This window comes from Coptis chinensis, chromosome 8, assembly GCF_015680905.1.
Source record: "Coptis chinensis isolate HL-2020 chromosome 8, ASM1568090v1, whole genome shotgun sequence".
NCBI classification, from domain to species: Eukaryota; Viridiplantae; Streptophyta; class Magnoliopsida; order Ranunculales; family Ranunculaceae; genus Coptis; species Coptis chinensis.
Window position 1 is genome coordinate 35,557,783 of NC_141463.1, and position 23,487 is coordinate 35,581,269.

At 37.5% G+C, this 23,487-nt stretch overlaps 1 protein-coding gene across 2 annotated transcripts; it reads right to left on the bottom strand.

Annotated features, from left to right (window-relative positions):
• Positions 1–667: 667 nt before the first annotated feature.
• On the bottom strand, positions 668–17,601 carry LOC147481296 (protein ABC transporter 1, mitochondrial-like). Of its 2 annotated transcripts, none has more exons than XM_086576976.1 (9): positions 17,326–17,601; positions 16,875–17,227; positions 16,575–16,794; positions 11,137–11,289; positions 6,831–6,989; positions 3,553–3,712; positions 2,695–2,804; positions 1,686–1,802; positions 668–1,284 (listed from the first exon to the last, which is right to left on the bottom strand). In XM_086576976.1, exons 2-9 carry the CDS (start codon positions 17,219–17,221, stop codon positions 889–891), a joined length of 1,662 nt encoding a protein of 553 aa, XP_086433102.1. In that variant the 5' UTR covers positions 17,222–17,227; positions 17,326–17,601; the 3' UTR covers positions 668–888. The 2 variants fall into 2 exon arrangements, with proteins under 2 accessions (XP_086433102.1, XP_086433103.1); XM_086576977.1 differs by having other exon boundaries at positions 16,575–16,802; positions 17,326–17,564.
• Between the last annotated feature and the right edge of the window lie 5,886 nt (positions 17,602–23,487).

A 23,487-nucleotide genomic window follows, 5' to 3' on the forward strand; every position in this document is an offset into this window, starting at 1 on the left:
CTCCAACACTTCTATCCATTGAACAGTCATCGGTTAATAACAACAACGACCAGAATATGTACCAAGGAGATCAAGATTAGTGAACCATGACATATTCCCAGGGTCCACTTCATTCATATACGTCCTCACCAATAAAACATGTCTTAATTTGGCAGTGTTACACTGTTACTAACTATTACAATACTATCTCCATTACATCATATATATTAAATTTAAATTCATTCATAAATTTTAAGGTCTTGTCGGTTGTCACCACGTGTCAAGATCACAAACAACATCTAGGAACTAGGCAAAACACAACTATCAAATGAACTCGAATAAAGCAGAAAGTAACCAGCCAAAAACATAACAGAAACAAGCAACTCCTGTGAACATTTTATAAGGGAAACCATTTTACAGACCTTGTTTCCCAAAGATAACATGACTACTGACTTGCATGCAGCTCGCAAAGCCACCGTTAAAATAAATATTCTTTTGGTGCCCGTCTTCTTATCAAGCAACAGAGCAAACACCAATACTACAATTTATGCAACAGAGCAAACACCAATACTCATCAAGCAACAGAGCATTAACATTAGGGGAAGAAATTGACTTTGGCTGCTCCTGTCTCTGAGTTGATCTTTCTCCTCAATAAGAGACGCCTTAAAAAAAAAAGTGCAATGTATGATAGACAAACCAAATAAAAACAATTTAAAGAACAAGCGAGGGCATATGCATTTTCCCATTGTGCTTGCAGCTCACTGCTGTGAACAACACTTTTATTCATCCTCCAATGCAGGTGCCAAGCCAACGTTCAAATACAGAAGGCAACAGGTCACCATATTCCACTCCAACATTATATTATACAATAAAAATGAATAAAGAATGATAGTCACGGTGCAGAGTGTATCACGATATGGAGATCCTTGACTGGACATCATCATCGTCATCACCAAACTGATACTGATCATAAACTTGGAGCAATAGTTCCCTACATGGTACAATAGCCCCAAGTTTGATACAGGCCAAGAATGCTCCTGAAAGCTTTCGGTGAAGACTGTAAACCTCATCTGGTGGAGGGGTCAATCTGTGCTTCAGCATTGTTGCTCCAAGGTTAGAAATACTTTGAGTGATATTGGTGGAGCGGAAGTCAAATCCACCTGGCTTTGCAAATGGCAAACCCACAACAAAACCAGCTTGAACATGAGTATCTAACATTACTTCCGACTCCATCCCTGTGAGGAATCCAAGCCTCTGAGACATCTCAACAACTGCATCTCTGTCACAATTTGCACATGCAAGCACCTGCTCACAGTTGAAAATCTTCAGGCAATTATGATGAAGATAAACAAAAGTTCATATGGGAAAAAAAACAGAATATAATCTGGTTCTGCCGATAGAATATGTTGCTGTCACCATAACCCTACCAGTGATCATTTAATATGTTTACATCCAATTATAATGTGTTTAAGGGATGGAAAAACATGCCGTGAAATCTTTTTATGAAAATAACATTCTCTTCTGCTATATTTAGTATCTGGAACATAGTTTACCAGAAGGAAAACAAAACCTCGAGTTAAATCATGCAGACAGTTTAAGTGGTTCTATGCGTTCTACAATAATATAAAGGAACTTTTGCATAATGAACATTAAAAATAGGTTTCTTGTTTTCCATGATATCCTCATTACGTGCAAGGAGGACATACCATTCTCAGGTAGTCGTCGACAAAACTCTTTCGATATTCTCTAGCTGCACCAAAGTCAATGAGATTTATCACATTTGTCCTCTCCTCATAAAGGAAATTGCTCCAGTTAGGATCAGTCTGTAAGATATGAAAAAATCATACAAGCAAACAAACATGAGGTCACAAGAAAACACAGACAAACACACACACACATGCAATGACAATTCCCTCAGAAAGTACCGACTTTAAAAGAACTTTGAAAATAAGATTAAAAATTCACACAAACTAACACATGGAAGACAAAACAAAAGAAACTCATCGAAAGATATGCAATTCCCTCAGAAAGTAAAGAGTTTAAAAGGATTACTTCCTTTCCAACATCAAATAAAACCTTGATGAATAGTAAGATCATAAATAATGATAACTATAATATTAAAAACAATAATTATAATAGAAACAACACTTGTAACAACAATAAAAATACTAATAACAATAATAGTGATGATAATAGAGATACTACTCATAACAATAAAAATAACAACAATAATTATAGCATTACAGCATTCAAAATTATTTTAATTACTTAAACCCACAATCATGCTGGAGCTTCTGCTGACTTCCAAAAGAGCAAGATTGGATGGCTGAGTGAGTCTAAACCCGTATTGCAACTAGAACTATTTCTGAGGCAACCAAGGACGATGATAGAGTTGACGTGCAACATCAGAATCACGGTTGCTTCCAAAACGCCAAGAGTAGCCTTTAACTATATTAGTGTGTGTTTTAAAAAGAACTTTGTATGTTATGATCGGTGTCTGCCTTTTGAAAGACCTCAAATTATCATTAAAGTGCTTCTGTTTTTCAACATGCTTTCCATGTCTATCTGATTTAGCACAGACTCACTACGTTATCGAATTCTCAAATGGCCTGAATCAGATGAGGGCACCACCATATTTCATCATTGAGATTTGGCAATATTTTGATAAAGCTAAGCTCAAACAAAGGTAAACACACGTAAGGAAAGAAAAGCTACCTGCATGAAGCGAAAGACAAAAAGCTCCTTCAATGAGAGCTCCAGCAATTTTTTGCCGACATAATCACGAGTCTCCTGACTTAATAGTGCCACCTTATCAATAGGAACTCCTGTACAAACAAAAAATACAACTATAAATTCTAGCTGATGCCTGACAGTAAGTTTATATAAAGGAGCTTCCGGAAGATCCCAAAGGGACATTAAATCACCTTTTCTCTTGTTACAATGACAAGAGGACCAATGACGTGTGTTATATTTAAGCGTTATGCACTTATGCTAAAAAAATTCATGTTTCTTAATGAAAGATACGTTAATTTCTTTTTCTTCTTTCTTTTTTGATCGGCAAAATCCACTCGGGATTAATAATGAAGTAGTGTTTACAAAATTATCCGGTCCTGCATCACATGATGCAGGGGGCGGTGAGATACTGATTTCAATATAAGCTCATGTGCCCATAAAGTGCTTTCTATCATGATTTGATCTCACTAGTTATACCAAAATGATTTTAATACAGATGTCCACGACAAAGACAGGACCTAATGACAGCTACAGAATTCCATATTAAGTTATACTGCTATTTGAATAGTGGATGGGTAGGTGGGAACAAGAGTTTGCTTATGATATTGGCTACTAAGAAGCAACAAGAGAGGGACGCTTGCTTTCAGGATTTCAGTTTGAGTCATGCTATTAGAGTAACTAATCAGATGGGGAGCACGCTTGATCCCTTGTAACACTCTTTGTTCTTATTTTCTTGGCTTCTCAAGAACCAAGATAGTGCCCCCCTCATCTTGCATTTGTTTCTCCTTTGACAATAGAATACTGCTTTATTGGGAAAACATAAAGGACAGACTTAATTACCAGTGACAAGTTCAGTCGTAATAATCCTTTTAGTCAAAATATCATCGATGACAATGGGTACATAGAATCCTTCTGTGTTTGATAACAGGTCGTAAAAGCGCTTTTGATTGCTTGCCTCAAGCTCGTAGTCACATTCTCTAGCTAGTTCCTCCTCTGCTACCTGCAAAGTATTTCAAAATGCACATTTTCAAGACTTGTATAGATATCTTCCTGCAACTTTAGGGATTGAATTTCATTCCTTGTGAGCCTAGATCCGTAATGGTACTACACCAGAACAAAGAACACAAAATGCAACGTCATTAACTAAAATGAGAGGCATTTATGTATTTCACAATAGCTCAAGTGAGTATTTCTAATGGTGTATGGAAGATCCCTCACACAGTACAGGTGTTTCATGTAGTTGTTTTGCACCGTTTTTTTTTTTAAATTTATTTCTCAATAAAAGTCAATCTTATATTCAAATCAATGCAACAGTTAAACAGCAAAACCAAGGCATCCCTCGGTGATAGGCTGTAATGCTTTAGCAAATCAACAATTTCCATACAAAATACAAATGAGTAATATAGCCATTTATCCCACAAGAGCCTTCCAATAACATAAAAAGTCTTGATAGCCTATATCCATTGGGTGTAACAAAGTCAAGAGATGCCAAAATTTTGAGACCTAATCCGATGGGGATTCCTTGGCAAATCAACTCCATCCATGAGTTGGAATGTTTGTCATTATCCAAGTTCTAGCAATGCAGTTCTGAAGAAGAGAGGTCGCAAAAGTGGCTTCTAGATGTGTCCTTTGTCATGTGCATGACAAAGATCTCAAACAACTGACCAAGGAATACAATCAAGCAAGGGACTCCTATTTGTTTCGAATTTGATTCTTTGTCTCAAAAAAGGAATTTTCCGTAGGCTTATATCTATAAAGAGTTGAGGACAGGGAGCAGTGGAAGGCTAACTGCGTGAAATGAAAAGCTAGAAGGAGCATGATTATCTTTGGTTATGGGAGGTTTGAGGTGGATATATTCAAGGGGTTTTTAGGCTTTGGCCCTTATCACTAATAGGTATTTTGGCTCTAGCCCTATTTTTGAAAAAAATATATTTGGCCCTTCTGCAGTGAATCCACATTATTAATGACCAAATTTCCCTTCATGAAAAAATCGTTAAACCAGAATACCTATGAGTGATAAGGGCCAAAGCCTAAAAACCCAAAATGTTTGCAAGTAATAATTGGACACATGTCCTAATCTCCCATACCCATATTTGTATTCATCAATCTCAGTCCAAATTCAACCACTTCATACATATTACAATAAAGTGGAACTAGACCTCCAAATTTGTTCAAACAACAATATCCATTAACCTTCTTTAATAGTCTTCTTTATTTACTTAACAAATTTGAAATACCCAAAGTTCTGATTAGAATTTTCTTAAAGCAGTTTGAAATACCCAAAGTGGTGATTTGTGTTATTTCAAAGAAATATGAAATACCTAAAAGTAATTTGAAAAAATTTGACATACCCAAAGTGTTGTTCTGTGTACTTTTTATGAAGCTTTGAAATACACAAAAGTTTAATTTACGATCTTGTTAAAATTTGAAACAGCCAAAGTGTTGCTTTGCTTATGGCTTCTTAGGGTTTCAAGTGTGTAATTCTTTGGGAGGTGGATCTGAATCTGGATTCTGGAATGGGAATGTTGTTGATAAGATAAGTGTACTCATCATCAAATGATGTTAACAAGTGTTACAGGGATCTCTTTGGTTTATGGGATTCTATTTTCCTTCTTTTTTTTTGCTGTAAAAGTTTTTGTGGTTTTAGAGTTTGCCCCTATGTCCCTATTACTAAGAGGTATTCTGGTTTCAGCCCTTTTTTCATAAGGGGCAACTTGGACATTTTTTTCAGAAATAAGGGTTAAAGCCAGAATACCTATTAGCGATAGAGGCCAAAGCCTAAAACCCTATATTCAAACCCAACTAGGTATGAGCATTCCTTAAACACGTTTCCCTTCAGAATGCTCCATTTTCAACTCATTTATCTAGCAATTCCTGAAAGTTTCATAGTGAAAGCAGTTCTAAAACACCTACAGTCTGAAGGGAGTTTACATGGCATTTACTAAGGGTGTGGATGTTGAGTAGAAGTTTGGCAAAAGGTAACAAAATCAGTCAAGCGGGTTTCTAGGCATCTTAGTTTAAGTTTTTCACCAACTGTTTTTTTTTTATTGGTAAAAATCATAAAGATATAGCGTTACAAGTAATAGGCTAAGTAGCAAGGAGCTACTCAATGCCCAAGAGGATCCCCTATGCCCGGTTACAAACCCTTTTATAGTACAAGGGTATCCCAATTACAAATAAAGTCTTGGTAGGTCACCCTTTTGAAACATGGGTTAGCACATGCCCAATTGTGTAACTCCTCTTTGATCCCTTCCACTACCTTGTGGATGTCTTTTTCTAGTTGCTCAAATATTCTTGTGTTCCTCTCCTTCCACAAGTTCCAAACAATAGCTCTAGGGAGGTGATCCACAATCCATGATGCTTTGTTAGAAAGGTGGTTGTAGTATGAGTTTATACTTAGTGCTTTTTTTATGTTAGAAGGTGCCCTCCAAGGTTTAAGGAATGACGAGAAAAAAAAGTCCCAAATATTCTTCGCAAAGGCACAAGTAAGAAGGAGATGATCCACAAGTTTTTCACCAACTGTACAACGAAGTGTTCAGTTTTGGTGGATAATGGAACAGTTGCATCTGTTCATTCTTTGGACAATGAAGTTCCTTGGATTATTTGAGCATACAAGAGCTGGTTTAGTCACTCTTTTTCTTTGAGCCGTGCACATCCACTTGGAGAGGGGCTATTTTTTGGTCGATGCAGATGCACAGTATTATGCCGAGGTTGTTTCAACGTTCTACATTTGTAAATTGATGGGGATCCAGCTATGGATCAAATACTTTTCTATTAGGATGAGGATCCAGCTAAAAGGGCGTTTAGCCTTGGTTGTAGGGTTGCAAAACTAATAACTTTGCCTTATGTCTTCTGCTAAAGGCTTCCTTGGCATGGTTCTCTCCGTATGTAATTTTCATTTTGTTTTAATAAATCCTATACAAAGAAGGGGTAAAAGAGAGATAAGGGCCAAGATGCAAGGTAGTATTACTCTTCCACAGGTTTATAAGCCACAACTGACATCTCCTACTTTACGTAAAACTGGTTGAGAAGTAAGAAGAAATCCAGACACCATATTGACTTGAGGACTACTAGAAACCCACAAAAAACAATTCTATCCTACATACACAAGCATTTACCTTCATGGCACTATCAAGATAAAGTCCTTTTGGAAGAAGATTTGTATAATCCAAAAGCAGCTTCACATTCTTAATGTCACTTCTAATGCTATCTGCAACACCAGGATATTGTATCTTCATTGCAACTTGAAAACCATCTCTGGTGACAGCTCGGTGGACCTGAAAAGTATTTGAAACTTAGAGGGAAAGATATGGACATAATAGCTCGTGAAATATCAGTTAAACAAACTAACAAAGAATGATTGCCAAACATTTCAATCTAATCACATAGAATGTTACTCAAGCTACCATAACCAACAGTAGAAAATCATGCACTCAATATTAAACAATGGAATTTAGATGTTTAAAGTCCAAGAAATGTCACTGTCAACACAAATTGCATGTATTTGCACTTTCACAAATGGATAAGTACCTCCGATAGGAAAAACACCAACAAAAACTTAGTTAAAAACTATAGAGACCTTTTAATTTCCTACCCTAACAAATTGTATGAAATCTTTTAGCATCGAAATATGCCGCTATAACATTGGTTTGCAAAATCACATATACACACATTCCTTACTTGATGTTTGTTAACAATTTCATCTTGTGCCATATGAATAAGAGAACAATGGAAGACAAGAATGTAATATCCTGAACCACCTTTTGGAAAAATATATATATAAAAAGACCAGAAGAAAAAGCAATAACCACAACATGCAAACAAAAGAACACATATAGTTCTCAAGAGAATATCTAAAGGTGTCGAAATCTACCTGTGTACTGGATTTCTCTGTTCTCAATTCCTAGTGGAGTGGCTAAAAGATTAAAGAAGCTCATGCAACTTTGAGGGCTCATCTGATGATGTTAGTAGATATCGTCTCATTTCAATGAATAAATGGTATGTTTGCACTGTGGGAAGCTTTATCGTGACAAACTTTCTTTTTACTAGAAATATTTTTAACTTACACTGACACGGATAAGTGTGTCCGTATCCGACATGGATAAGAATTGTCTGACACGGCGAAATAAAAAATTGAGGTATATCATATGCAACGTGTCCGACATGGATATGTATCAGACATGAGATTATTCTTAAAATATGAAGTGTCAATGTAACATCGGTAAAGTTGGATCAATCTCCCAACTTGTGGGAACTTTTCGCCACTAAACTTGTATCAAGTGGAAAACATTGATTAAGTAGGGGAACTGACAGAGTTTGGGTGGGATTAAAGCTCTTAAGTAGGAAAGTTCTCACTTTAATGCACAATAAATAAGAATAAGATTTTAGCCTATATTTTCACTAAGGGTGCGTTTGGGAATGAGAATTGGAATACTTAAATAATTGGATTCTCATGATTATGCAAGAATCGTGGATGTCTGGCAAACAATGAGAATTATTTGCAATTCTCATTGTCAATTTCACACCTACATATTGTTTGGTTGCTCTAAGAATTTTCAACTTTTCTTTTCCCGTCTCCCCCACCATTTTCGCTTTGTTTTTTTATGTCACAAAAACAAAAGATAATGTTGTTTTGTTTCTTTATTCATTTCATAATAGCATGGAAAAATAATAGTTTCCATATGCTATCAACATAAAAGTAGCAAATTAAGTTCATATGAATCCAAACATAAAAAAAAAAAAAAAAGGGCATCACCAATGCAGGCCCTCAAAATAGAAAATAGAGGGCCACATCAGCATTTTAGAGGTTAGGATAAAGGACAAACATGATATTGAGGACCTCTAAATGAGGGGTTCTACAGTGCGACCACTAAATTTAAGATTAAACTGCTTAGAGACTCTATCAAAACAAGTTCTGATGGATCAGTGGCAGATGTTTGGGTATTGAGTTAGTTTGGGAGTGGGTAGGTTGCGAGTTTGACTCTTCACAAGAGCAACATTTTGATTTAATGTTTTCATTGTTTCACATAAAATTCGCAAAACGGGCCGGGTCCCATATAATAGTCGGTAGAAATGAAGATATCATTGAAGGATGGTATTTATACAGGCCCATATAGGGGCTGCATTTGGAAGCCCATTTCTGTATTTGGTCCCTCAAATTTGAAGATAGAGGCCCATATGAAGGCCCCATTGGTGATGCCCTAGCATAAGAAAAATAATGCCTGTGATAAAATATGAAGTACCTCGAATAGAAGTTAAAATTCATTCAAAAGTTAGAATCCACAACTTCAGAAATCTTGTCAAATAGTTGATTTCATATCACCACAGGGGTTCAATCCCAGTCCTTGCCCATCAAAAAATTCAGTAAGTCCTTGATCATCAAAATATTTAGCAAATCACTCATATAGACATAATGCTTGGTGTTTCCACAAATGCCTAGTTGCCTGTCAAGTGACATAATGTATCAATCATAGGTGTTAATAACTTAAGTGATGTCATATAAATATAGTAGAGACATAAAATTTGGAGGCACCAACATTGCTAATTGAGAGGCTACTAAAGAATGTGAAATGCCGGTACCTCCAAATTTTATCTCTCTGTATAAACTATATTTATATGACATGTCATTTAAGTTAATACATTCTGGCAGGCAACCAAGCATTTGTGGCAATATAAGGGAAGATCACTTCGTCTATATGAACGATTTGTTAAATATTTTGATAATCAAGCAAGGACTGGGATTGAACTCCTATGGAGATTGGAAATCAACTACCTAATAGGATTTCTGATGTTGTGAATGACGACATCCCCTTTCATGCTTAAGAATTTCAAGTTGATTTTAACTTTTGAATAATTTTTTGATTATATTTGAGGTACTATTTTACGGCTGTAGCTTTTTTTCTAATGCTACGGCTCCATTTTTCTTTTCTTTTTTTGGATTTATATGAAAATAATTTGCTATTTGTATGGAGATAGTATATAAAAAATTATTAATTATCCAGTATATTAAGTATTAACATTTCCTTTATTTTTTTGTGAAATATAAAAACAAAAAACAAAGAGGGGATAAAAAATGTAAGAACTCTCTGAGAAACCATAGGGTGCGTAGGAAATTGACAGTGAGAGTTACCAAAAATTCTCATTGTTTGCCAAATAGCCATAATCATGAGAATCATATTCTTTAAGAATTCCAACTCCCACAAGAATTGCAATTCTCATTTCCCAAACGCACCATAAAGTTAGAACTCCCACAAATCAAACACGGCATTTGGATTTTGAATGCCTTAAAGAGATTGGTGGCAATGGAATTCACAAAAAAATAAAAGGCAAGTATGGAGCAAATGGATTAGGTTGGCATACCAATCTTGTAAATTCAACCATAGTTGTGCCTTACGAAATGAAATCATGAACAACAAGGAGGTTTTCTAAAAGCACATGGCTCAAGCTTGAGATTGGTGAGAAAATCCCTTTTACTGAGGATTTTTGGTGTAGTAAGAAGCTCCTTTGTGCTAATGCAATTTACAGCACCACTCTACCAAGAAGATGACCACAGTGAAACAAAACTCTCATAATAACCACGGTCCCAAGAATGATACCTTGGGCTTTAGAGATCCATAAACGGTTGGGATGTGCATAAGTTGGTAAAATAACCTCAAATTATTGGCCTGGTTTGAATTAAGAGAACTAGTGTTAGACCATAGAAGGGTCTGGAGTGACAAGAACACTATTCTCTCAACCAAGTCATGTTAAGATATAATTCTTCCTTTTATTGCGCTTTCTTTTCATTTAGGGTAATTGTCAAACAGGGATTATACTTTCACAAAAATTTCAAAATGGGCCTCGGTAACATCAACAAAAGTATGGCGTGGCAATTATTTTTCCTACTAATATAATAATTGCAACTATTCTCTCAACCAAATCATCTTAAACATTATGAGCATCCAACTTAAAAGCAATTGGTGATAAGTGGAGAGACCCATGAATTTACTATGCTGCAAGGCTTCACACATCCCATGTGGGACTATGACAAACATCTCAACAGTAGGAGAGGAACCGAATATTCTTTGAAGACGGATTTTCTTCCATTGATAAAACCATGTGTTGTAACTTGCAAAGATGTAGGCTTGTAGCTTTGGGGTTGGGCTTGATGTTTGGGTGAGAGGTCTTAATCTAGAAGACATCATATTCGGGTGGGAAAATATAATTTTAGCTTAACATATGCTATTGGTTGTAATGTTTCCTTCTGTATTTGGGTTCAGGCGTTCAGCCTACCTTAATGCATTCTAAGGATCAAATATACATTGAAAAGTTGTTTACATAAAGATTTTAACTAACCTCCATATCCCCACAATATTAGAAGATTAATATGTTGCAGCAGCATATGAAAAAGGAAACAACAAGTAACATAATTGCAATTCAAATCACCTGCCCTATACTTGCAGCAGCCAAAGGCTCATAATCGAAACTCAGCAGCTTTGAAGTCCAGTTTGTACCTAATTCGGCCTCCAAAACTTGATCGAGTTGGCTTCGTGGCATAATATCTGCGCCTTGGCGGACAATGTCGAAAGCAGCCAAAACCTATAAGTGGATGATACATATAACAGATTAAAATCTAATAACATCCATTGCATGGTAATATGTAATAAACATGTAACTCTTACGAGTGTGAAGTGTTGGTAGTTAATTTGACTTGTAGCTCCTTTTAACGTTAAATAAGAAGGGATCACGATGTAATTATGAAGTACCTTTTATTAATATAAAAACTGGAGGAGAGGGGGAAGATGTGCAACTCCTGAGAAAACTAGAGATGACTAATGAGTTGTTCCTTCAGAATCGCCCGGCACTCTAAATACTTCCTTTTGGTCAGAACATGAGCCATAAAGTTAATGTTGGGTGGAAGAACAGGAAGACAGTTTCCTAGAGATTCTTTTAAGCAAACAGTAAGATCATCCATGCTTATTAAAGTCGGAAAAAAAATCAAGTGGGCGGCCAGAGTGGTTATTGGGCATGACTGCATGACTAAAAATCACGTGGGCTTTATCTGCGCAGGATGGAATTCTGCAGCCCACACCCAATTCTTAAAACCATTTTAACAAAAGCACCAGTGGTGTACTGGTTAAATAGTACCCTGCCACAGGTACAGACCCGGGTTCCATTCCGGGCTGGTGCATGTCTTTCGAGCCTTTACTTGTAAATCCTATTTTTTTCTTATCTTTAATACATTCAAACTTCAAAGCTCACTTAGCCAAAAAGAATTGAATATTGGAGCCGGAAATTGGTCACTAAAGTAATAAAAAAATATGGTCACATTGGTATTACAACATCCGTTTTCTTTCTTTTGCTAGGTAAATGTTTAAATAATCGAATAGAGTACAATGTACATCTAAGTTACATTGACACAGTTGCGAAGTGTCTGACACGGCCAAATATAAAAAATCGAGGTATATCACATACAATATGTGTCCTTGTCATGTCAGACACGGACACATATCCGACAAAGATTATTTTTAAAATATGGTGTGTCCGTGTAACATAGGCATACATATGTTTTAGGGATTTTTGTGTAAGACAAACACCACTGCTAGATGATCATTAGAATCTATAGTACTAAAAGTCAGGAACCTCCCATTTATAAAGCCATGGGTCTGCTTTCCTATACCATGTCACTCGAGACCCTTCTATGGGTCTGCCAAGCCTAGATCCAACTTTTGCAGCTTCATCAGCTGCGACTTTTAATGCTCTATGTATGAGAGATCAAATAATAAACCCACTTTGACTTACATTTTTACCATCTAGTTATCTGCTGCCAATGGATTTTTCCTGAATAAAATGCCTACACAGCTTCAGATTTAATCCAAACTGACCACCAGTTCCCAGCAACAGCAACCTCAACAGCTTCAACAATAGCCGTTCATGGGAGCCTCTTACTATTCTCTCCATGCTCTACATGGTTACTGCACATATGGTAATATTCACCTTTTGTGTAATAGTATTTACTTGCTTTCTTTCAGGTGAAGGAATAACTTTCAGATTCTTTTTCTGGTTGATTCCAGAGGTTTTCTACACCATATATAATTCTATCCCCAAATTTCACGATTCCAACTGAGTCCAAGAGAAAAAAGAAAAACAATTTTGATTCATGAAATGTTTATCATTAGAAAGAAGCTTTGCATGCTTCAAATCTGTCATGTTTAGCATCATTCAAACTATCCAGCAGTGTTCAAGTATTTCAGATCATTTCGTGAAGTTCGGAACAAGACTTGTTGTTGCTCTCCTCCTAGGTTTGTCTCATTATTTTCTTTTGGAGTGCTTCTATCTATTTATCAGTGTGCGTATAAGTGCAGAGTGCATGCTTTGCAGGTTAAATGTAATATCAAATAGTGTTAATGAACTAATGATTTAAGAAAATAAAATGTATATAAAAAGTATGCTGTTTTGATGAAAAAGATTTTTTATTTTATTTCTTAAAACAAAATAAATAAAATGAAAAAAAAAAAATGGTTTGCTACCCCCGTATTTCGTTTCATCAAAGTGATTTCCAATATAACTAATATCACTATGTGGAATGCCAGTGGAATCTGTACATCATTTATTGTTATCCTTGTCACTTCACTAGATATTTATGGGTTAGTTTTTTTTTTTTTTTTGCTCGGTAAAGTTGAAATCTCATTAAAAGTGAAAAGAAAGTAGGCTGAGAAAGCTTACTATTACAATGAAACAAAATAAAAATAAAAACATAGCCACAGGAGGCTAACCCGAGAACCACAAATTAGTCCTTGGAGGGTAGCCATGTTTATGGGTTAATACTCCTTGGAGTGTTAGATTATCTCATTTCCAAAGCTTGCAGGTGAAACAGTGGATCGATTTGTGGTATAATCCACCACCAAATTGGCCTATCAACAGTAAACTCTGGACAAAATTTTGTTTGTATTTGTACTGAAAATTTTGGTTGGAGAGATGTTCACTGTTACATGAAAATAGACCACCAATATTTTCAAAACTTCTTTACTAGTTAGAAAATTCTTTGAATCCCTGACCTTGCAGGAACCAAAGGTGACACTCAGGAAGGTACTGCACTGGAGACCACCTGACATCAACCAATGTCAAGCTAGTCACTGACGCATCTTTCATCTGAGGGAGAGGGTCAAGTTATGGCTATGTTCTAAGGGATTCTAATGGTGGTTTGTAGGCTGCAGGAACTGAACGAGAGACCTCACACACGAAGAAGCAGAAAGCAGTGGAGTCCTCAAAGGTATCAAATGGAGCTGGAAGTTCGACATAAAGAACTTGGAAGTGGAAACTGACTCCCAAACTGTCAGCACCTTTTTGGAGATGAAGAATGCAAATATATCATGGTCTTCTCAGCTATTACTAATGGATGCATTAGAACTATTATCTACTGTAGATAACTACTGTATTAAATGGGTCAACAGAACTGGTAACAAGGTTGCCCATATGCTTGCTTCTCATGGCAGATCTAATCCTGATTCCAAAGAATGGGTACAAACCCTGCCCACTATGGCTCAGGGACATTCTGGACAGTGATAAATTTTTTGTACATTTTGACTATATGTGTGTGTGTGTGTGTGTGTGTGTGATGATTAACAAAAAAAAACTAGGAAACAGAAACAAGCATAACTTCAATCCTAATTTAATTATGAGCTACTAAGCATGACAACTAAATTGTTCTAACAGTCCTCATTAAGCTGGTGCATACACAGTTTGAAAGTTCATAAATGAATGCAAGAAAGAAATGTGAATTACAGTGTTCTAACACCCAATCAATAAATTAGATCCTTCACAATATTCAATCTAGTGCACAACATCATACACGAAAATGATCTTGAAATTCTCTTCAACTGTGTACCCTTGGATATGCCTAACACAATGCTTGGCACTAGGGCTGACATGCTCGTGTCTATTAGCGTCTGGGACCACAGTTAAGGGAAGTTTTAGAAGCATAGTGTCACTTCCCTAAAAGTTTCTGGCTCTGAAGGAGGGGTCTAAAAAAATCAACTAACCCTAGGGGACTTTAAATTACAAATGGCAAGCTTAGTGCTTTTAAGTGTTACTACTCAATACCTCATATCTCTTATAACAATTCAATTTATCCTCATCCTACTCTTTCCTCCTCTACTTCCTACTAGAGCTCAAGCAAATAGCGTCCAACTATCCCTCATCCCCCATTTCAGTTGTAACTATTTATATATTAAAGGGATAAATATGCTTCTGGAGAAAAGATGAACACAAGCAAGAGTACAAGATGAAAGATTAAGTTCTTTTCTCGATTCCTCAAGATTGTTCAGCTCAGATTAACAGATATCAAAATGTGCAAATGTAAGAAGAAGGTAAAGGACTGTGTTTACTTCAAAAAAAAATTATACTTTAAATGTCAACTCCTGATCTATACATGGGTTTTGTTTTTGGTAAATTGATATAGCTCGGAAGATAACATCAACACCAAGACCAATAGCAAAGACAATAAGGCGAGGACCACACCCAAAAGACCGACCCCAACCAGAAACAGCCGAAAAAAGGTCAACACAAAAGAAAGAAAATAAAAGAATTACAATAGCCAGAAAAGGCCTAAAAGCACAAGCAGAAAAAATTGCAAGAACCTAACTACCACCACCATGGTGGAACCACCACCACAGGTAGTCCATGTCCCATTCCTCCTCCCCTTCTGAGTACTCAAACTTGACCATACCATCTTCCTCATCATCATCTTTATACTCCTTCAAGTCATCATCAGTCCAAGTTCCTACTTTTGCCTCCGCCATTCTGTTAGCCTTTCAGTTTCTCACTCGTCCAGCAACTTCAAAAAAATCCCCTGGTTTGCACCCCAACTATCTCCAAACTCCAAGAATTTCTCTTCATTGTCGACTTGCCTTGCAATCGAGAATTTCTTTTCATTTACTTCCGCCAATCAGCATGTGATAAAATCACTATTGATGTGAACAAATTTTCTGAATCTTTCAATCGTATTAATCATCAAAACTAATTTCTTGAAAAATATTCATTACTGAAAACACTAGAGTACATATGTGAAAGGGCCAAAGGGGTAATGATAAGATCATTGGACTTGCGAAATTCTAGTACTTTAAAATGTCACAATCTTTGTTCTAAATATTGGGTTTTTGATGAAACTGGTCTTGTTGGAACGATTTTTTTTCTAGATATTCAAAGATTTTTCAACTTCTAAAAGAAGATACATTGTCATTGAAAAACAAATGCCAAAGGTGGAATAACCAATTGTTACTTTCCACATGCTGAAGGTGGAAGGTGTCAGAGGCACAGAAAGTAAAGACTCGTAATCTGAAGGCGTGCTAAATTGACTGTTGGAACATACAAAGTTGAGGAGAGTGCCAATGGTATGGGATTTCACTACTACAGCACAATATGCATCTCCCCAGAACCGGTCAAACCATTTACTCGTATTAAGAAACTCGGGTGATGTCAAACTATATATACAGCACCAAAACCAGATTTCTTTACTAGTAAGATCATGTTTAGTCAGGTTGTCTTCTCTCTCCGTGGGAAACGAGCCATAAAAATTCCCCCTAATAAGTAGCTTGCTACACGAAAATTCCTACTCACTTCAACTTGCTTTCAGAGTGAATGATTACAATAGCTGCTAGGACTAAATTGAATAAGCAAACATCCAACCAGGTATGCACAAAGAAGTTCTAATATAAACTGAGCTACTAACACACCAACATCAGATTGGACAGATGCCTGTTTAAGCATCCAATATTAGATATTTTTATTCTCTATATTACCACTGCAATTCAACCATAGGACTTGATCAACAAAATTACAGCGAGCAACAAACTAAAATATGTCTATAAGTGGGTTCATCGTACCGGGGCAGGTATGAGTGATTCATCCTGTATACTCAACAACTGTCCAACTTTAAGTGCAGCACCACGCATTCTACAAAACGTGCTCGCCAACCTTTGCGCATTTTGTTCAGACAACACATGTGATTTGTGTTGTGAATCACTATTCCCATTCCCATACACAATCCTTCTAGCTGACTCTTGAATAGTTCCCCATGCAAGCCCAGCTCCCAAACCAGCAAACCTTGAAAACTTGTCCCAACAATAAATATAAGTAAAACAAAATGAATTACAAAGTAAATAACACATAAAAATGAAAATTACCCAAGTGCCCTTGAAAAAGGAGTGGAAGGGACTCGTCTTTCCCGTGGCTTTCTCCTTTTTGGTAATTCAACTTCTTGGGGTATGGTCACAACATTATTTGTGTGTTTTAAGGTATGGTCCACAGGAGTAATAGTTTCCATTTCTTCTTGAATATGAGGAGGTGGGTCCTTGAAATGAACAAGGGTTGGTTCTTGGATGGGTCTAGTAATGTTCGAAAACTCGATAAGTTTTCCTTTAGTTAGTCCAGCTAAATCTGTAGCGGAAACGAGTTGTTGTAATTGTCGATGCTTTGCTATTTCTTTGGCTATTAGTCTTACTCCATTTACTAGTCTCCAAAGCTCCTCCATAATTTGCTATATAAAAACACGTGTCAACAATATATGCCCCTACTATGATTCAAACGATTAAATAAATAAATAATTAAGGACATGGTAATGCGACATTTGTTTACCTGTTTGAGAGAAGTGGCGGCTTTTCTGTTCTGAGAGTCTTTTTTTTTTTCGATGCAAATCTTTTCTGAGAGTCGAGGTGGGAAAACAAATAGTTTTTGCTTCCTTGTTCAACAAAGGTGTGCGTGTATTTATATGTATGGGCCTAAAATTACAGCTCATATGAAAAAAAAAATTAAAAAAAAAAAAAAATCATGTAAAGCACGGAGCAGCGTTCTAAAAGACGCTAGGGGCGGTCGGAGAGCGGGTGCATAGAAGGCATAAGGTTTTTTTTTCCTAATATATATATATATACGGTTTGTCTAGGGTGCCACTCTTAGAGTGCCACCCTTATCTCACTCTTCATTTGAGCCGTCCGATCTCGCCCTCTAGATCTCAAGATCTAATTCACCAAATTTACCGATATTTACCGATATTTCGATATTTCATCCTCTTCTCTAAAAAAAAAAAAAAAAAAACCCATCTTCACCAATACTCTACACACCGATCTAACCAAAAAAAAAAACCGAAATTAAATTTCTCTCTCTCTACGGCTCGGCTCTCTCGGCTTCTTCTTCTCATCATTTGGCAATTAGGTTTCTTCACTTGGTTTCTTCTTCTCTGACAGGTATCATTTGGCACTTCAACTATAGTCCACATTTGGTTATGGTGCTTGCCTATTAATAATGCTTTAATTGACACTTGATTGTCATTATACCATAAAACCTTGAATTTTGATTTAATTTAGGTTGCTATGATTATAGTTATGATTAATACCCTCGTTTAAAGACGGCGACAATTTCGGTGGACTCTGTCGTATACAGTCTGTCAGAGTTCGGTGAACTCTGTCGTATTCTTCATGCCGTGATTTCCGAGTTTTGAACTCGTCGGGAGTTCGATGAACTCTATCGAGTTTTGAACTCTTTCGAGTTTTGAACTCTGTTAGAGTTCGTTGAAAATAGCATATTCGTAAACTCTCGCCGAGTTCGGTGAACTCATCAAAGTTTTGAACTCGTCGTGATTCGGCCGAGTTCGGTTAACTCTTGTCGTATTCTTCATGCCGTGATTCGCCGAAGTTTTGAACTCTGTCGAGTTCGTGAACTCTGTCGTGATTCGTCGAGTTCGTGAACTCGTCGTTCTTCTTCATGCCGATTCATTAGAGTTCGGTGAACTCGTCGTATTCTTCATGCCGTGATACGTCCGAGTTTTGAACTCGCCGAGTTCGATGAACTCGTCGAAGTTCGGTTGAAGTAGCATATTCGGTGAACTCGCCGAGTTTTTGAACTCTGTCGTGATACGTCGGATGAAACTTCTGCCGAGTTTTGAACTCGTCGTATTCTTCATGCCGTGATTCTTCGCCGAAGTTTTGAACTCCACGAAGTTCGGTGAACTTCATCGTATTCTTCATGTCGTGATTACGTCGAAGTTTTGAACTCTCCGAAGTTCGTGAACTCTATCGAGTTTTGAACTCTTTCGAGTTTTGAACTCTTTCGAGTTTTGAACTCGCCGAGTTCGTTGAAGAGTATTTGAGTTTTGAACTATTCAATTCGTGAAAAACTCTTTCGAGTTTTGAACTCTTTTCATTCCGTTTCATGAACTCTTTTTTGAACTATTCGTGTCGAGTTTTGAACTCGTCGAGTTTTGAACTTTTCGAGTTTTGAACTTCTTTCGAGTTCAAAACTCGTCGTATTCTTAGCATATTCGCCGTTTTGAACTTCTTCATGCGAGTTTTGAACTTTTGTCGAGTTTTGAACTGTCGAGTTTTCAACTCTTCGAGTTCGGTGAACTCTTTCGAGTTTTGAACTTCTTCATTCGGTTGAACTCACGAGTTTTGAACTCGTCGTTCGAGTTCAAAACTTTTTCGAACTTCATGCCGTATTTCGAGTTTTGAACTCTATCGAGTTTTGAACTCTTCGAAGTTTTGAACTCTTTCGTAGTTTTGAACTCTGTCGAGTTCGTTGAAGTAGCATATTCGGTGAACTCGCCGAAGTTTTGAACTCGTCGTGATTACGCCGAGTTCAAAACTCTTTCGAGTTCGGTGAACTCGTCAGTATTCTTCATGCCGTGATTCTCGTTTTTTGAACTCGTCGAAGTTCGGTGAACTCTATCGAGTTTTGAACTCTTTTCGAGTTTTGAACTCTGTCGAGTTCGTTGAAGTAGCATATTCGGTGAACTCTGCCGAGTTTTTGAACTCGTCAGATTCGTATCGAGAGTTCAAAACTCTTTCGAGTTCGTGAACTCGGTCGTTCTTCTTCATGCCGTGTTCTCGTCGAGTTTTGAACTCTGTCGAGTTCGGAACTCTATCGTTTTGAACTCTTTCGAGTTTTGAACTCTATCGAGTTTTGAACTCTTTTCGAGTTTTGAACTGCTTTTGAACTCGTCGAGTTCGTTGAACTCTATCGAGTTTTGAACTCTTCGAGTTTTTGAACTCTGTCGAAGTTTTGAAACTTCTCGTCGTTTTGAACTCGTAAATTAAGTTCAAAACTCTTTTCGAGTTCGTGAACTCGTCGTTATTCTTCATGCCGTGATTCGCCGAGTTTTGAACTCGCCGAAGTTCGATGAACTCTATCGAGTTTTGAACTCTTTCGAGTTTTGAACTCTGTCGAGTTCGTTAAGTAGCATATTCGGTAAACTCGTCGAAGTTCGTGAACTCTGTCAAAGTTTTGAACTCGTCGTATTCTACGGGAGTTCGGTTAACTCGCGTATTCTTCATGCCGTGATTCGTTAGAGTTTTGAACTCGTGAGAAGTTCGATGAAGTATCATATTCGTGAACTTTGACGCCGTCGAAGTTTTGAACTCATGTCATATTCTTCATGCCGTATTCTCGTCGAGTTCGGTGAACTAACATATTCGGTGAACTTTGTCGAGTTTTGAACTTCGTCATAGTTCGTGAACTAGCATATTCGTGAACTCTGTCCGAGTTTTGAACTCGGCTGAGTTCGTGAAGTAGCATATTTGGTTAACTCTGTCGAGTTTTAGATGTTTAAGTTATTTACACCGCTTATGTACATTGGGATTTTTTGTTTAAGTTATTTATATTTTTAATTTTTTCGATTTATAGAAATGGAGACAGAGACATCAATCAATATCGAAGAAGACGTGGTTGGGTCTTCGCCTACTAAAGCCCCCGCTCAAGGCACGCAAACATTAGTCGCTCCTTATATAGGAATGACTTTTACAAGTATTGACGAGGCAAAGACTTATTACAAAGAGTATGGTCAACAAGAGGGATTTGAGACTTCGTGTTCGGACGACTTCTAAGCAACAAAATCGGTGGATTTGGTTAGTGGTTGTTTACTTGGTTTGCTCACGTGAAGGGGTTAAGACTCCTAAGAGATGAAGTCCGATCAAGAAATACATCAACTATCCGTGGTTTGCCAAGCTAGAATTCGTATTAAGAAAAAGAATGCATGAAGAGATATATGAGGTCGGTTGCTCATAATGACCATAGTCACGGTCCGGTGACCCCATCGAAGAAATTTGCATGAAAACTAACAAACATATGCCCGGGCGGTGAAGTGTTTGACCGAGATATTTAGTGATAACAGTTTATCCGTTGGGAAAGTGGCATCTGTTTTCCATGGAGAGGAAGTTGGGTTTACACGAAAGATTGTTGGAACCATTATTATGGTTTGACCGGAAAGATGCCTAAAGAAGGTGATGCAACTGCCGTCTTTACCCAATATTTTATCTGAAGAAGAGTCTTTGAGGATCCCCCGGTTCTATTACGCTTATTGATTTAGATGAAAATGGGACTGCGGTGAACTTTTTCTGGGTTCATGGGAGGTCTCGATGCCGGTATGAATATTTCGGAGATGTTGTGTCTTTTGATACCACATATCGTACCAATGCATATTCCATGCCTTTTGCCCCTTTTACTGGAGTCAACCATCATTATCAGTCGATTCAGTTTGGTTACGCATTGTTGCTTGATGAGACAGAAGATACATTCATATGGCTATTTAAGGCCTGGCTTGCAGCCATGGGTGGTCGTGCGCCAACTGCAATCATCATCACGACCGGGATAGAGCGATGACAAAGCCAGCCATTGCCAAAGTGTTTCCTAATACTGGCCATCAAGTTCGCCTTTGGCATATTATGCAGAAATTCCAGAGAAGATGTCATTTACCAAATTTGAGACATTGGTAACCGAAAGTTGAAGAACACTATTTCTTTTTAGAGTATAGGATTGTTGATTTTGAGAGAAGATGGTGTACAATCATTGAGAAGTATGAGTTGTCCCGAAAATCCTTGGTTGACAGAGATATATTCAATCGGGAGAAATGGGTTCCTTGTTATCTCGGTGGCACCTTTTTTTGTCGGTATGCACACGACCGGGTCGGTGAATCGATGAATGCTCATTATGACCCGGTTTGTCAATTCGGCGACTACGCTTTATGCAGTTTGTACATGGTAATGAGAAGTCTTTGACTTTGCTTGCTAGGAAAGAAAGAGATTCGATATCGCGATCGAGCATAGTTCACGGATTGTGCCTAACGATGCTTTCATCCTTATGCATGCCGCGAAGGTCTATCATCTCAATATTCAATAAATTTAAAGAGCAACTAGAAAAGGCAAAGATGGAGTACAAAATTGATGGGAACAAATTATGTGTATGGAACCGGAGCTACATGGTGAAATGGAGAGACCCATGAAGAATTCAGTTTGGAGAGTGAGTTTCGATAGAGGAACCTTAGAGGAGATCGCTAAATGCAAGTACTTTCAGTTTATGGGTTTGCTTTGTGGTCATATCTTAAAGGTTTTTATGCGATACGAGATTGAAGAGATTCCAAACCATTTTAGATTGACGCGGTGGATGCAAAAGTCTAACACTTATAGAGCGGAGTTTGATACTGGATTTGTGGTCGGGAATGTCTCAAATGAACCTTTGAGAGTGGCTCATTCTATCAAGGTTGCTTCTCAAGTGGCTTACGATGCGTCGCATACTTTTGAGGGTTATTCATATTTTATTGAAAAGATTGGTGAAATGGCTATTGAAATTTCAAAGTTTAATGAGACTTCCTACAAAGGAGACGCAAGTTCTGCGAGCCTCCATTCTGCAGAGCCTCGGTTACCAAAGCCTCCATTCGCGAGCCTCCGATTCGCGAGCCTTCGATACCTTCGTTTAATACATCACAGGTTTTTATTTGAATGTTTAATTTGATATAAATTTAGTGTTTAATTCGGTGTTTAATTTGATATAAATATTTATTTTAATTCGGTCTTTATTTCAGCTATTGATTTTGAATCCCAACATTTCTCAAACAAAAGGGAGGGGGAAGAAGAAAGCGGATAGATGGAAATCCCCCAAAGAGATAGCCCTAAACAATTCAGGAAGAAAGTGTCACAGATGTGTTTTAATTAATAAATAAAACTATTTACATACAAAAATACTTACATCGGTACAAGGTCATATTATCAATGGTGGCTCGGTATACTTCAATGCAGCTGTTGTGCTAGCATAAAAGACTGAGTAACTGAAGTACCTATTAGCACGGGACATGCTCAAATGATAGTCCTCATTTGGGTATGGCTCTAACACCGGAAGTACTCATAAATCCATGCCTACATTAATATAGACACCGAAGTTAATATTGTAATAGATAGATAAAATTGACATTGAAAAGAAAACAAAAACTAATACCGTAGGAGAGTGAAATAGCCCCAACACCCTTCACCTTGGCACTTGTGGCGGTCCCAAGATCCCCGCAAGTAAGCCCGGTAAAGGCTTTTCCCCCCACGCCAGTAGTCTCGATCTCGCAAATTTCGAAAGTACCTCGGATAACAAAACGGAACTAGCCAGTTCCAGGCGATGTCGGTAAAGGCGGTACATCCAAAGAAAAATAACAGATAAGCTCTCACAAAGAAACTGCACCTCTTTTTGGGTTGACGCTTCTTCACAACAACCCCATTTTCATCACGTGAAATCTTCATCTCTTACCTTCCCAAAGAAACCGCTTCATCAAGAAATCCATCCTAACTTTGGAAGTGAACTTATTGGATTTCATCTCCGCATCTATCTTATCCATGGGTATGCCAAGATTTTTGTGGAGAAGTCTTTTTCTGTTCCAAGGTCAAATCGTGTCCCCAATCCAACGCTTTGCCTCTCGACGAACTCCTAAGAGTTGGGAAACATCGTCCAACGTGATTGTCATCATCTCGCCCACGGCATATGAAGCGTGTT

Bases quoted from the DNA above. Each gene is read 5' to 3' on its own strand.
- LOC147481296 (XM_086576976.1), bottom strand. From the start codon at position 17,221: ATGGAGGAGCTTTGGAGACTAGTAAATGGAGTAAGACTAATAGCCAAA. The intron at 3,713-6,830 runs GTAAATGCTTGT...AATACTTTGCAG, and splicing joins ATCTTGATAGTGCCATGAAG to GTAGCAGAGGAGGAACTAGC. The intron at 2,805-3,552 runs GTAATTAAGTCT...TTGTTTGTACAG, and splicing joins TACGACTGAACTTGTCACTG to GAGTTCCTATTGATAAGGTG.